Genomic DNA, 13074 nt, shown 5'->3' on the forward strand with positions numbered 1-13074 from the left:
CAGACGCACACACACATGCGCACACAGACACACACACACACACACACACACACACGCGCGCACACACACACGTGCACACACACGTGTGCACACACACACACACATGCGCACACATACATGCGCACACACACACACACACACACACACACGAAGTACGGTGAGGACAGAAGAGAGACAGAATAGCTGTGTTAGCCAGTGTATGCCCTTACAGGGGCTCATTAGCTGGTGCCTGTCTGACCTCAGCTTCAGAGGGTGGTCCATCCACTTTGTGTGTGTGTGTGTGTGTGTGTGTGTGTTTGAGTTTGACATTACGGTCAGTTAATGAAGGTGTTTGTCAGAGGGTCAGGGCTTCTGGAGGGGGTCTGGAGAGAGAGACGTGATCTTTAATCAATTAAGGAAGAAAATGGAGGATGGATAGAGTGTTGTGAAGTGATGACTGACACAGAGAGAAAGACACAGGCATGAAAGAATGAAAAAGAGAAGAAAGAAGTGAGACTTCAGAAGGTTTTTACAACATATGGTGGTTAATTAGGGAGAGGGGTGAGGTCCAATTACAGACCTTACCCACTCTCACACAGAAAACACACTGTAGGGTGCATGTTTATGGTAAACAGTGTGTGTGTGTGTGTGTGTGTGTGTGTGTGTGTGTGTGTCTGTGGAGGGTGGGCACTAATGATTTCCTGGTTAGGTTTCTAACATTTTACCCTCAATTACAACTGAAAACTGGCGCGTTCTCAGAAAGACACTCAAACACAGCAGTCAGCACTTTTTTCTTTGAACAGAAAAAAGTCAATGAAAAGAGTAAGTGGAGGATTATTTTCATCATCTATTAAATTGTTGATTATCTCTGTTTAATTGTTTGGTAAAATAGCTTTTTTTGTCTAATCAGTTTTAAAAAAAACCCAAAGATATCCAAATTCAGAGTGAAAGCATCAGTTCCTCACTCAGCAAATGTTTTGTTGCATTGCATTTTTGCTTGGTTTAAGTATTTAATCAATTGTAACTGAACAAAAGAATGAAGCCAGCAAATTGAAAGAGTGGATTACATGTAAGAAACAGGATAGAAAGACAGAGGTGAATATAACATAGACATCTGTGCATCTCGGTGGAAGGCAGCACTCGAAAGCAACTGGCAGGTATGTAAAACTCAGCAGGCATGCAAATGAATCGGATCACAATGGTGTGTGTGTGTTCATCCCTGCAGCCAGTGCCAGCTAGAAAGCTGTATGGGAGAAGTTGATATATTACTGGTCACATGAGCACACAGATCACATTCCTCTGGGTGAATGTATGTGAGGATGTTTGTGAGTCTGGTCCCATTGGAATTCCCCATCTACGGCGAAGTGTGTATTGACACTGGATGTACCCAGTCGATTTATAGGAGGAGGGGGAAAGGAAACAAAGGTAGAGAGAGGAGGGGAAATAGTGACAGGAACTGAGCCTGTTGTACAGAGGTTAATATGCACTGATAAGTGTGTCATCCAAATAAACAAAATGAACAAGAAAGGAGTTAAGACTTAAGATACCTTATTGGCCTTGTTCCTACAGAGGCCAATCAAACACTCAGGATATATAAAACATTGTACTTGCATGTACCAACCAGTACCAACCGTATTACACCAGTCATAGCAAACACTACATGACAGCTGCCAATGTCAACACTCTGAGATTATCTCTAGGACTTATTTTCATATGCTCTTGCACACCAACACAACCAATATAAATTCATAAAGAATACTGACACTCTTTTGATGTGTACTGTATCTGTTGCTAATGCATTTTGTTGTGAACATCAAATATAGGATAGAAGTAGTATTGTAGAGCTACTGGGTTGTGGAAAAGATGTCGAGACCACAGTGTGTAATTTTCTGTTTAAGTTTTACTGAAAGAAACTGATTTGATGTGATCAGATTATTATTGTGGGTTTACAATAGCAGAACAAAATGTGTGATGACTTCTATCTCTTGTAACCATAAATTGTGCTCTTATAACCCTAAAATAAACTTGAACATGAATCTCTAGTGAGGCCTCAATATTGTCGCAGCCAGTTTTAGACTGGGTTTAGTTATAGGATATAGCAGTTACAGAGGCTGGTCTTGGCAGTGACCGGGTATTTACCTATGACCAAACGTCTGGTATGAATGGGTCAAACTCAGGTTGAAAACATATTCATTATCACAAAGTTAACACAGGGTTTATGTTATGTTTTTTTTTCTGCAGAACATGACGTTAAGACCTTGATGGATGTTCTTCTCTCCCTTGTTCTCTGTTCCTACTGTTTCCTCTCTATAGTTTGTTTACATCGACTGTACAGCTAGGCACCACATACAGTAATCAATTTTACTTCACATATAAGAAGGGTTTGCTGCAAAGTAGCAATGTCTTCCGTAATGTATATTCATCCCCAATGATAACAATCAATTTTTATATATTTTAATGTTGCTCAGCACAAGTAATGGAGCATGAAACAGCTGTAAAAATGTAACGTGAGATTGTTCATGCTGTTCTACTCTCAAGCTATCATCGTAATTTTAAATTAAAGTCAGCGAAGTTGAATGGAAAGTTTGGAAAAAACCTTAAATCTGACTGACGTCTTTTTAAGTAGAGTGGAGCACTTTCTGAAATGGATTAAAGTTAAATTTACCAGAGGAATGTGTGTAATGTGGCCCATATCTTTTTGCGCATGTTGAGGAGCTGCAGCATGGAGTACCTAGGAATTTTAAACAATAGGCTCATTTGCCTCCAATACCCATGCCAGGTGTTTTGATTTGCAAATATTTTTGCTGTACATGCTTTTGATCGAAAGCACAGTTATCTCTGCTTATAAGGTTTCTAGTTGGGTATGTTTGTAGTACTTTGGAAGTGGGAACATCTGGGTTGTTTGCCGTTTGTACTGTATTCAGTTCTGTTGTCTCAGCGAATTAAACCTAGCAGACAAAAGATAAACAAACGAGCCATTATGGCTTCAGATTTGCAAGATCAGATTTCACTGCAAGTTAAGGAACGGTTCAGTGCTGACATTTGCAAAAGAGCATCTGACATCAGGTCACAGCCTTGAGATAATCACAGCATGAAATTGGAGTTGTACAGTTTTCCACAGGTTCCAGTGAGTAAACACACGTCACAAGTTCAGCAATTTACTGTCCACAGTCAGCTACACGTTTGAAGTTAAACTCAAATATGAAAGCATTGTAGCAAGACCTGGTAACTTCACTGCTGTTGATGCTTCAGAGTGACATGTCTTGTATCAAAGTAATCTCATAATTACCTAACTCTTAAGGATGTACACTTTATAAAGACTAAATATACTGTTCTTTTATTAAGGCCTCATGATGAGGTTGAACACTTGACTTTAATTGCATGCTCTCTTCTTCTATTCCTGACCTTTTGTTTCTTTTTCTTTTTCAACCCTCACCCTTTCCTCTAACCCCATTCCTGCCCGTCTTCGTCCCATCCTTTCCTTTTTTAACCATCTCTTTTTTCCTCTTTCTTTTTCTTTCCTCGTCCCAATCCAAACTTCTACCTCACCCGCTAACCCTTTCTGCGTTAGCCAACCTTGGAGCCTAAACTTAAGGTATGTTCAGCTTTTCCCAGCAAATGGGCCAAAAGTTAAAACTACGGAGACTTCTTTAAGTAATAGTTTGACATTTTTGGACATATGTTTATTTGTCTTCTTGTGGAGAAATATATGTGTTTCATGTGTGCCTTAACATTAGCATAAAGACTTGTAAGCAAGGAAATGGCTAGCCTGTCTCACTAGCAAACAAATTACCAGATTATATATTTTTCTTTTTACAATTAGTTTTTTGTAAGAATGAAACAAGTGAGATATAACATTTTAGCTTTAGAGGTGCTGTAGGCACATTTTGTTATCTTTAGACAGAAACAAGTTAGCGCTTTCACCTTGTTTTCAGTTTTTATGCAGTTTCTTTTAAGCTAACCGACTGTAGCCTATAATTAGCATATAGGCCTGAGTGATTAGGAGCCTCTCATTTAATCCTCAGCAAGAAAGCAATTAAGTGTATTTCCCAAAATATCAAATGAATAGTAAAATATTAATCTCTTTAACAAGATGTATTAAACATCAAATAAGTTCAGTTTCATAGTTAGGTGTAATTATTTTTTACTTTTACTATTTACTTGAAATTTTAACTGTTATAAAACTAAGTTCACAGCATGCTTTTTTGTTTGCTTTATAGGCTACCAGTTTTATAACTACTGAGGGGTTATCCCTCCATTTATGATTATTAAAGGAATATAGGCTAGTCTTTTATGAAGTCCTGTAGAATTTGCTTGTCCCTTTAGTATCTGTTTACTGAAGTAACTGTGAAATTGATTTGCATAAATTATGTTATGCTTTTATTATCTGTTTTATGCAGATGATTATTCAAATGTTCAACGTTCAGCCTTTCAGTTCATGTCTGCACATATATGTGTAAAACATGAAACTATGGCCATACTACATCAGCTTTGTGTGAATCATGCTGTAGCCATTTTATTTGTTAATACCCCACATTACAAAATACCTTCTGTATGTGGTCAGTGGTAAACTGTTTGCGTGATGCGTTGTTGCAAGCCTATTTCCTCTGATAGTATGTTTGTGGCAAAGTTTTCTGTGGGTTCCCACGCTGACCTTTCTCACTTTTCCCATCTGATGGTGATGATGATGATGCTCATGACGACACGTGTACATGAGTCATCTGTCACTGTAATAACAAACAATCTGGATCATCATCGTCGTTTCCCAGGATGTCTGGACGATGTGTTTGTTGGAGAAGAATATAACCACTTACCACTGTAATTACAGAGCCAGTAGCTGTGTGTGTGTGTGTGTGTGTATGTATGTATATGTGTGTGCACGGTCATGGTATCTTGCCTATGGCTCCATAATGATGATGCTAATGACATGTTGATGCAGGCTCCTGTGCCATCATTATGCTGCACATGAATGAGAACTTCATGTTGGCCAAACTGTGTGGTTTCCAGCATCAAAACAGCTGTTGCACGACACGTGCGCACAAACACAATATCTATGTCTGTCTTTCTGTCTGTCCACAATAATGGCAAGGCACCATAAAGCAGCAGGTGTAGCCGCTGCTGCCATAAAGGGCTTATTTCACATCACACAGTCTTTCTATAGTCATGAGACTTAAAGATAATAACTGCACCAGAGAGTAAGTTGAGATTTCAAAAGACAAAGGGCCTGTGTCTTTTTGGGGCTCCTCAATGAACTTGCTGCACATGAAGATTACATTTAATTTTCATTTTAAAGCTCTAAAGCAGACGTGAGCCCACTAATTGAGAAACCTAATCTGTAGTAAAGAGATTCAGTGCTCAAAATAAAATTATGGTTTCATACAATGTGGGTCTTATTTTAGTTTTACTAATTACTAATATTAATGCCAGTAGTGTCACTTTAAAATGAAATAGAAACCTTTTCAAATTGATTAAAACACGTGATTCTTTGATTTACTTGAAGTGCAGCCAACATGACCTTAATCCTAATGTGTGCTGTAGATTGACTGACATGCCAACATAACTGAATGTTCTTCTCAGATGGTTTGATGTCTTTCTTATTCCCTCAGAGCACCTTCCATAGTTTTCTCCATTTAGCATCAGCACAGAGAACAACAACAGGCTGCAATACTGATAAGACAACAGTGCTTTTTGCGTCTGAAGTTCCATGAACGGCCTGTTGTGCTTGAACAAATAATTACATATTATTATTAAATTTTGAATAAAGTTCTACATTGTATTCAATAAGTTAACTGCTAAAGTGTGGGAACACAGCAACATTGCTTAAAAAAAAAAGAAAAGTAGACAGTCTGGAAAGAAGCATGAGCAGTCAGACGATCAGCCAGGATCATATTTGGAAGAGAGAACAAAAGTGAACGATAAGATTTTTACCCAAACCGTCTGTTGCAAACATCCATCGCACTTTACTTCTTGGTTCAACTGTAACCTGCCTTATTTACTGAAGTTTGTGTGCACACTGTTTTCTTGTACGCTCATACAATGGTTTATTACTGATACTCTAGTGTGCTCCCTCTTCAGTTTACATCCCTATGGAGTATTGTCTGTTTCCTGCCTCATCTGTCCTTGTCGTAGTAATGTTGCTGTGTTTCCAGATCTCAACAGTTACTTTGGGTTGACTGTTATCATAACCGATGTAAATGACCCCCAAATAAGACCCGTTTTGTAATAAACAGATTATCCTTTAAGTGCTCAGTGGCTTCTGGTTATGGAGCTCACTTTATCTCTTCACATTCATCTCTGTGTGTGTGTATGCGTGTGTGAGAGAATGAGAAATGTATATTGTGTGTGTGTGTCCTTCTAACAGCTCTATTTCTGTTGTTGTCTAGGAGCCCAACAGTGGGCCTCCCACACTGGTAACCCTGAAAGTTGACCCAGATGGCTTCTTCCTCTACTGGACTGGAGGTTCCAACCTGGTAAGACACACACACACACACACCCACACACACACACACACACCCACACACACACACACACACCCACACACACACACACACACCCACACACACACACACACACCCACACACACACACACACACCCACACACACACACACACACCCACACACACACACACACACACACACACACACGCTGCTTGGTCTCAAAGTAGGCCAAATACACTGTCTCTTATCTCACAGAGTAGAGAAGATCAAATACAAATGGGCCGCTCTAAAGCAGACCACAATGGATTTTTAATGTACCAACATAAGTGCAAATGTGGATTACTTTAACTCTACCACATACCAACACTCCCTCTTCCTTCATTTTAACTGTCTTTTTAAATAGTTGTTTCTTCCTCCTCTCTCTTTGTGTCCCTTGGTCTCTTATTGTGGTTTTATTCAGTCCATTAGTTCAGCCAGAATGGCTTTCATCAATTTGCCTCATCTTGTTTTTCTCATCCTCTTGTTCCTCCTTCTCCCTGTTGTCCTTGTGGTCTTCATCCTTTTAGTCCTCCAGCTCTTTCACTCCGTCCATACATGTGTCATTTCCAGCAACCATCCTCTCCTCCTTATCCTTTCTGTGCTTAAACCATTAGTTAAATAATATTGGATGTGACATTTTAAGCATTTAGGTGACATAATTAGCCAAAAGGAACAGTGAGTCAGCAGGATGTAGCATTTTGAGAATTACATTGTGGCTCTGTGGTGCAAATTTCCATAAACAAATCCCACACACAAAGCAACGTTCATCTACCCTTTGTTCTTTCTGTTTCATCTCCACCTTTACCTTTTTATCTGTGGTTATCTCTCTGTTCTCCTTCCACTCATCTACCATATGTTTATATATAGTATACAGTGGAGTCCCAAAGTCTGAAACCACTTTCGCCAATCACTTGAATGGGAAAGTGGTAAGTGTGTATATACATATATCAGTGTGATGTTGCTCCTGGTCAGATCGAATGACATTACAGAGCAGCTCAATCAACCCCCCCACCACCCCCCATCATAATCTCTGTCTATGTTTTTCCCTTTCTCTCTCCCTCACACACACCATCTCTCTCTTTATTTCTGGCTGTCTATTTATCCAAGAGGCACGTAAGGAATGACCTGTTGATAGCCAAAATTATCACTGCGTTGTGTCCGCATGTTTTGCAGTGTGTGCGCGGTGCAAGTGTCTCTGTGTCTGCATATCTGGGCCAGAGCACACGTCATCCTGTCCATCTGCACGTGTGTCAGAATGTGTTCATGCATTCACATAATACACAGAGTCTTTAAATACTAATTTTATCCTGATGTCTTGATTTGTGCATGTGCCTGCATACATATATGTATGTGTGTGCGTGTGTGTGTGTGTGTGTGGGGGGGTATTAAGATAATAGGCCATTTGTTGCCTGAGGTGCAGTAGTGACACTGTTTAGCAAAGAGTCAGATCGTCTTTCCAACATGATGGTAAAACCTCTCTACACTCCGCCTGCGATCAGTTTTATTGAGGCACACAACTAGAAACAAAAGGTTGTTCAGTTGTCACATCACATCATCCTGAAAAGAGTACTCCAGCACCTGAACACTAATCTCTTCTCACACTGTTCACTCTCAATTCACAGCTCAAACCAGATATGCTTTATTTTTTTATTACACGTGTCCTTGTTCCTTGTCAAAACCTGGCGCCTACATTCCCCACAATGCAACACAACCAGTTCAGTCAGCTATTTGGGCGTGTTTGTAGTGACTAATGTAGCCTCGAGCCACAAACAGAGTGCCACAAAAGACTTTATACAACAGTTTTCACATATGCAGTGGTGATGCCTATGACCTGTAAACAGGCTTTGATGTGTAAAACTGGTGGAGTTCTCCTCTAAGTCATTATTCAGTGGTAAACTGTAAAACCTGCCTGGTTCTGTAGCAGCTTTGTTGTAAAGATGGCCTGCATGACCATATTCCTACTGTCAGCATCACTATTTCAGTAAATCAAATGCAAACAAATGTTGTTTGACAACTGCATTTTACAAAGTCTGCAAACAGCCTCATGTTTATCCATGATTTTTCCATCACTGGTGTTGGATCCAAAACATCTCCTAGCTTTATTTCTCATAAGGCTTTGTGTCATGGTCACTACTTTTCTCCATCTTATTTTGGTTTACTGATAAGGCATCAGGGCATCTAATGGGTCACAACATGCCCCTCGTTCTGATTTTTGAATTCTCTACATATTGAATAAGAGTCAGCAGAGACATTATAAGGGAGGAGCCAAAGCTCTTATAGAAAAGTCGGTAACAGTCCGTGGCAGAAAGGAGCAGGTGCAGATGGATATAAACATCAGACATGAACTCACTCTTGTGGGGTGAACTGACTGTCGCGTCTTGATTGAGCTTGATTGATTGGGGCAAAGTTTTTACATCCTGGAGACCTTTGAAAGTGCAGTTATGGCCCCCTTCCCATCATTTATAGGAGGATAGGAGCCCGGTCTTGCAGCTGCCCGGGGGTGTTGCCGAGATGTCTTCCGGGCGGCGAGACCTGCCTATAAGGACACACATTGTATTCACCACATGAATTTCTTCAACACTGCTAAAAGGAAATCAGGTCTGAAACATGAGCGGTCAGTCATGTATTAGTCAGACTAATCTAGAAAAGGAGACAAAGATGATATGATAAAGAAAAAGAAGTTGCTTTGACGCCACTTTACATGTGGTGGGGGTGGACAATAGATGGAATGAGAGACAGACTAGAAGGCAGCTTTGCCCTTTCTGGACCTCAGTGAGTGTGATTACAGGAATCTAGAAGTATCACTTAAACTGGCTCTGATATGTTTAGTCACTTGGAATGAGCCATGTGGATGATTTATTTTCATACTAGCCTGTAAAGATTTTATCTTGAGACTCCCAATTCCTAAGGCAAAGCAACTTCCGCCTGCCTTAATGCCACCTCATTTGCCTTATGCGCCATAATATTTGGCTTTCTTTTTCATGGCTTACTTGCTGCTTTTCATCTTTGTTAATGTTGGCATGACTGAGCTGGACTGGGGCCACTATTCTTACTTCAGTAGCAGGAACGCGGCTCGCTGCCGGTCACCACCATAAAAAATGAAATGTGCCTCAAAACATCCAGACCATCGAGGCCAATTACAGGGAAATATGGGTATTTAGAGATGAAAAAACAGACTGTCAGTGACTAATACTGGTTCATTTACCTTATTCAAATGCTCAGAAAGATTTACTGTATATTGCTGTTTCTTGGGAATATTTTTACTGTGGTGTTTTTGAACTGTACTTCCCAGAGATCACCTGTCAGTCAAACTGTGTGACCAGTGCCATGATGTCTGCTTCTTCAATTTTTCTCTGTATTAAGTTTCTACAGTGACGCAGGTTTAAATCTGGACAGTAGACATGGAAACATGCCCTCTGCTCCTCTGCAAACCTCCTTTTGGTCTAATGAAACTTCTCTGCACTGCTCTAAGGCGAACACGAGTGCACCCAAGTAACCGTGGCTTTACAGAAGTCCTGTTTCAAAGTGACAGGATTTTGATTCCAGCGATCCCAGAGTGAAGCTTTAAATCAGCGTTGTGGCTCCCCAGGAGATTTTGAACCAGAGCTGAAAAGAAAGAGGACATGGCAACACAGATATCCAGCTATTATTAATGAGAGCAGTTAATACACTTTTACACAGATGACAAGGGTATTCTGGATGGAACCCATTTCTCTGAATAGAGGTACCCAAAATATTTGATCTCCAGTGCAGTTTTTATTTTTGCTGCTCTGCTCTTATTACTTCAGATGTCAAACCACTCAGAGTTTCAATTAAAGACACCTCCCGCATTTAATTTGAAGATGAAGATGCATTTGCTTTGTGAAATTCAGGGTGCCCCGTGGTCAGTGAGCAGAACTGGATCGCGCTCGCTAAAGTACCTCAGCAAAGACATGCAAGGACGTCCGAAAGTCTGCAACCCAAAAATGTCAGAAGCATTTTTCTAACAATATTCAACTTGAGAAAAGAGAATAGAAAGTACCACTCACCGTATGAAGGGGAGAAGGACGCAGCACCAACATTGCATTTTATATATAGAACGGACACACACATGCATTAAAGCTCAGCCCCTGTGGACTTGAGTTCAGAGGGACTCAGCACATGGACAACTTTTGAAACGCACACTCTTTTCCCCAACTGCAGTTGTAGAGAAATCTGCATTGTATCGATGAGGAAACAGAGTATCATCAATAACTGTGATGCAATATAATTTCCAAAGATGTAATAAAATGTTTGCCCTCAGGTTCTGCTGTAATCATACAGTAAACAAACGATGCAGTTGCTGTATGGGACCGAGTTGAGTACAATATTATTGCAGGAAGTTGTCGGCTGATTGGTTGGGTTGGTCCAGCTCCAGTCGTTATGCAATCTTCAAACAACCCCCTTGGATGTTTACCTATGTTTCGGCCTTTTCTCTTGCTCCATCTATCATTGGTCTATTTGCCTCATTTTATTCCTCTGACTTTATTTTGCTCACCTGTCTCCCTCCTTTCACCTTTTCTTTTACACTCATTTCATAACTTTTCCTCCTTGAATCTGGTTTGTCTCACCCCCTTTCTTTCCACTCCGTGTATATCAATCTGAACATACACCTTTCACCTTTTTCATCCTCATCCATATCCTCCATCCATTTTCTTTCTGTTCACTCTTCTTCATCTGTTTCGTGTCACCTTCCCCTGAGGCCTCACTTTGTTTAACATTTTCCTTTAAATATCTCTTTACCTCTCTCTCCTTTTTTCCAGTGTGTCATTTGTCTCTCTGTCCTTTTCTTAAGAGCACAATTTTCCCAAACTTTTCTTAAACAATATTCTTCCTGCTCTACCAGTCAGCTGATATTTTCTTGGTCCATTCTTCTATCATAATCTTCCACATCTCTCTCTCTCTTCCTCTCCCTCCTTCCTCCATCTTCACCTCCCCCGTTTTCTCTGTTGTTTCCCTCTCACTATCTTTCTGTAATGCTCAGAGGTTCTTACAAGACCTCTAATGTGTGTTTGTGTGTGTGTGCTCAGAGCCCAGAGTTTCCCATAATGCTTGAGTCAGTGGCGATAACGACCAACTGTCGCTGACAGACACACACACACACACACAGTGGCTTGGCAGTGAGACAAGCGAGACACACCCCACCACGCACCAGCCTTCACTGTTTTTCTTTCCCTTCCACTTTCTGTTCTTCTCTCTGTCATTCCCGACTCTTTGAATACGTCCACTAGTTGCACTTTGAGATAAAGTTGTTATGAACATGATCACATCTTCGTTCATCTAACTGAGGCGCAGCTACAGTTGTGATTTACACGAGTTATTATGGGTGTTCTGCGAGCATAAATTGAGTCGGGTACACAGAGGTTACATTTTATAAAAATATTGAAAAGTAATGACAGAAGGACTCAATAACAGAACATGCAGGCCAGGTCGGGTGTTAGTGTAACATGGCTGATAGTGTTTGATGTGGCGCCTAGGAGAGCTGCACTCCTTCACTGCTAATTTATGCAGTGCAAAGAGAGCTTTCTTCCAAGTGGTAGCTTTAATTAAACAGTGCATATTTCACCGGTTCCCAAACTTTTATGTCCAGGAGGAGCCCAGCGTAAACATGCATTAACCCATACACGCATCATTGTAGACCTTAACATGCAGTCTCTTACTGTGCTCATCAGCAGTAAAAATCCCTTTGTCTGGGACGTGTTGGCGGACGACTCCGACTGTGGCTAAAATGCTAAGAGCAAAGTGCCAGTGGCTGTGGGTTACACAAGTTCCACATGCGCATCCCAACTCCACACATCTGTTACAACATATGCTTGCACCCTCCTGCTAATCCTGCTGTGTGTGTCCTCTCTCTGTCCTTGGGCCAAACTCTCTTCCACCTCCTTTTTACATTTGCAACCCAAATTAGCCATTTGAGGTGTTGAGTGGACGTGGTTGGGGTCTGAGGGATTAATGTCTTTGAATTAACATCATCAAAAAAAACACCAAAATGAAGGAAAATCTTTTGGACAAATTGTGTTGCATCACTAACACGTCTGTCCAAAAGCTCCTTTAGCTGTTCAGTGCAGTCTGTGAAGGCCAGGTTTATGTCATCCTTATACTCAGAGCCAATAAGTGACCCATCATGCCTTGTGAATGAGGGCATCTCTTCTTTTAGATCATCGCTTTTTGCCATCTTGTTCCAAAATGGACGTAAACTGGGTCTGCTCAACATTTTAATACATATCAGAGAGCATGATGGGATGTTAATTGTGTAATGCAGCACCCCTGATTTATAGAAATATCTACATTTATAACACATCTGTATGGGTTTTCCCTCTTATTTGTCGCCCATCTGTAGCCTTCCTATGTAGTTTTCATTTAATATTTGTGGATTTTCTTCACGTGTTGTGACAGGATAATATTGTAATGAAGTGGTCGCCTGTTCTGAGCCTCGTGTGGCCCTACAAGCTGTCAGACCTTGAGAACAGAGAAGTTAATTAACAAAACATAACATTTATAAAAACACAAGATCTATAAAAAAAAAAGAAGAAGAAGAAGGAATGTCAACATCTTTGCAAAAAATCTTCCCTAGCTCCCTCAGAGTGTGGAGAGAGGGAA

The 13074-nt window shown here is 40.6% G+C and overlaps 1 protein-coding gene across 1 annotated transcript in view; it reads left to right on the forward strand.

The window, feature by feature from the left end:
- plcb3 (phospholipase C beta 3) overlaps positions 1 to 13074 on the forward strand; it is a 48214-nt gene that overhangs the window by 9237 nt on the left and 25903 nt on the right. Inside the window, exon 2 of the mRNA XM_022758365.1 lies at positions 6363 to 6449. Coding sequence (XP_022614086.1) covers positions 6363 to 6449 — 87 coding nt within the window. The remainder of the gene's footprint in view (positions 1 to 6362; positions 6450 to 13074) is intronic.

Source organism: Seriola dumerili, unplaced genomic scaffold (genome assembly GCF_002260705.1).
Source record: "Seriola dumerili isolate Sdu_G_001 unplaced genomic scaffold, Sdu_1.0 BDQW01000295.1, whole genome shotgun sequence".
Taxonomy (NCBI): domain Eukaryota; kingdom Metazoa; phylum Chordata; class Actinopteri; order Carangiformes; family Carangidae; genus Seriola; species Seriola dumerili.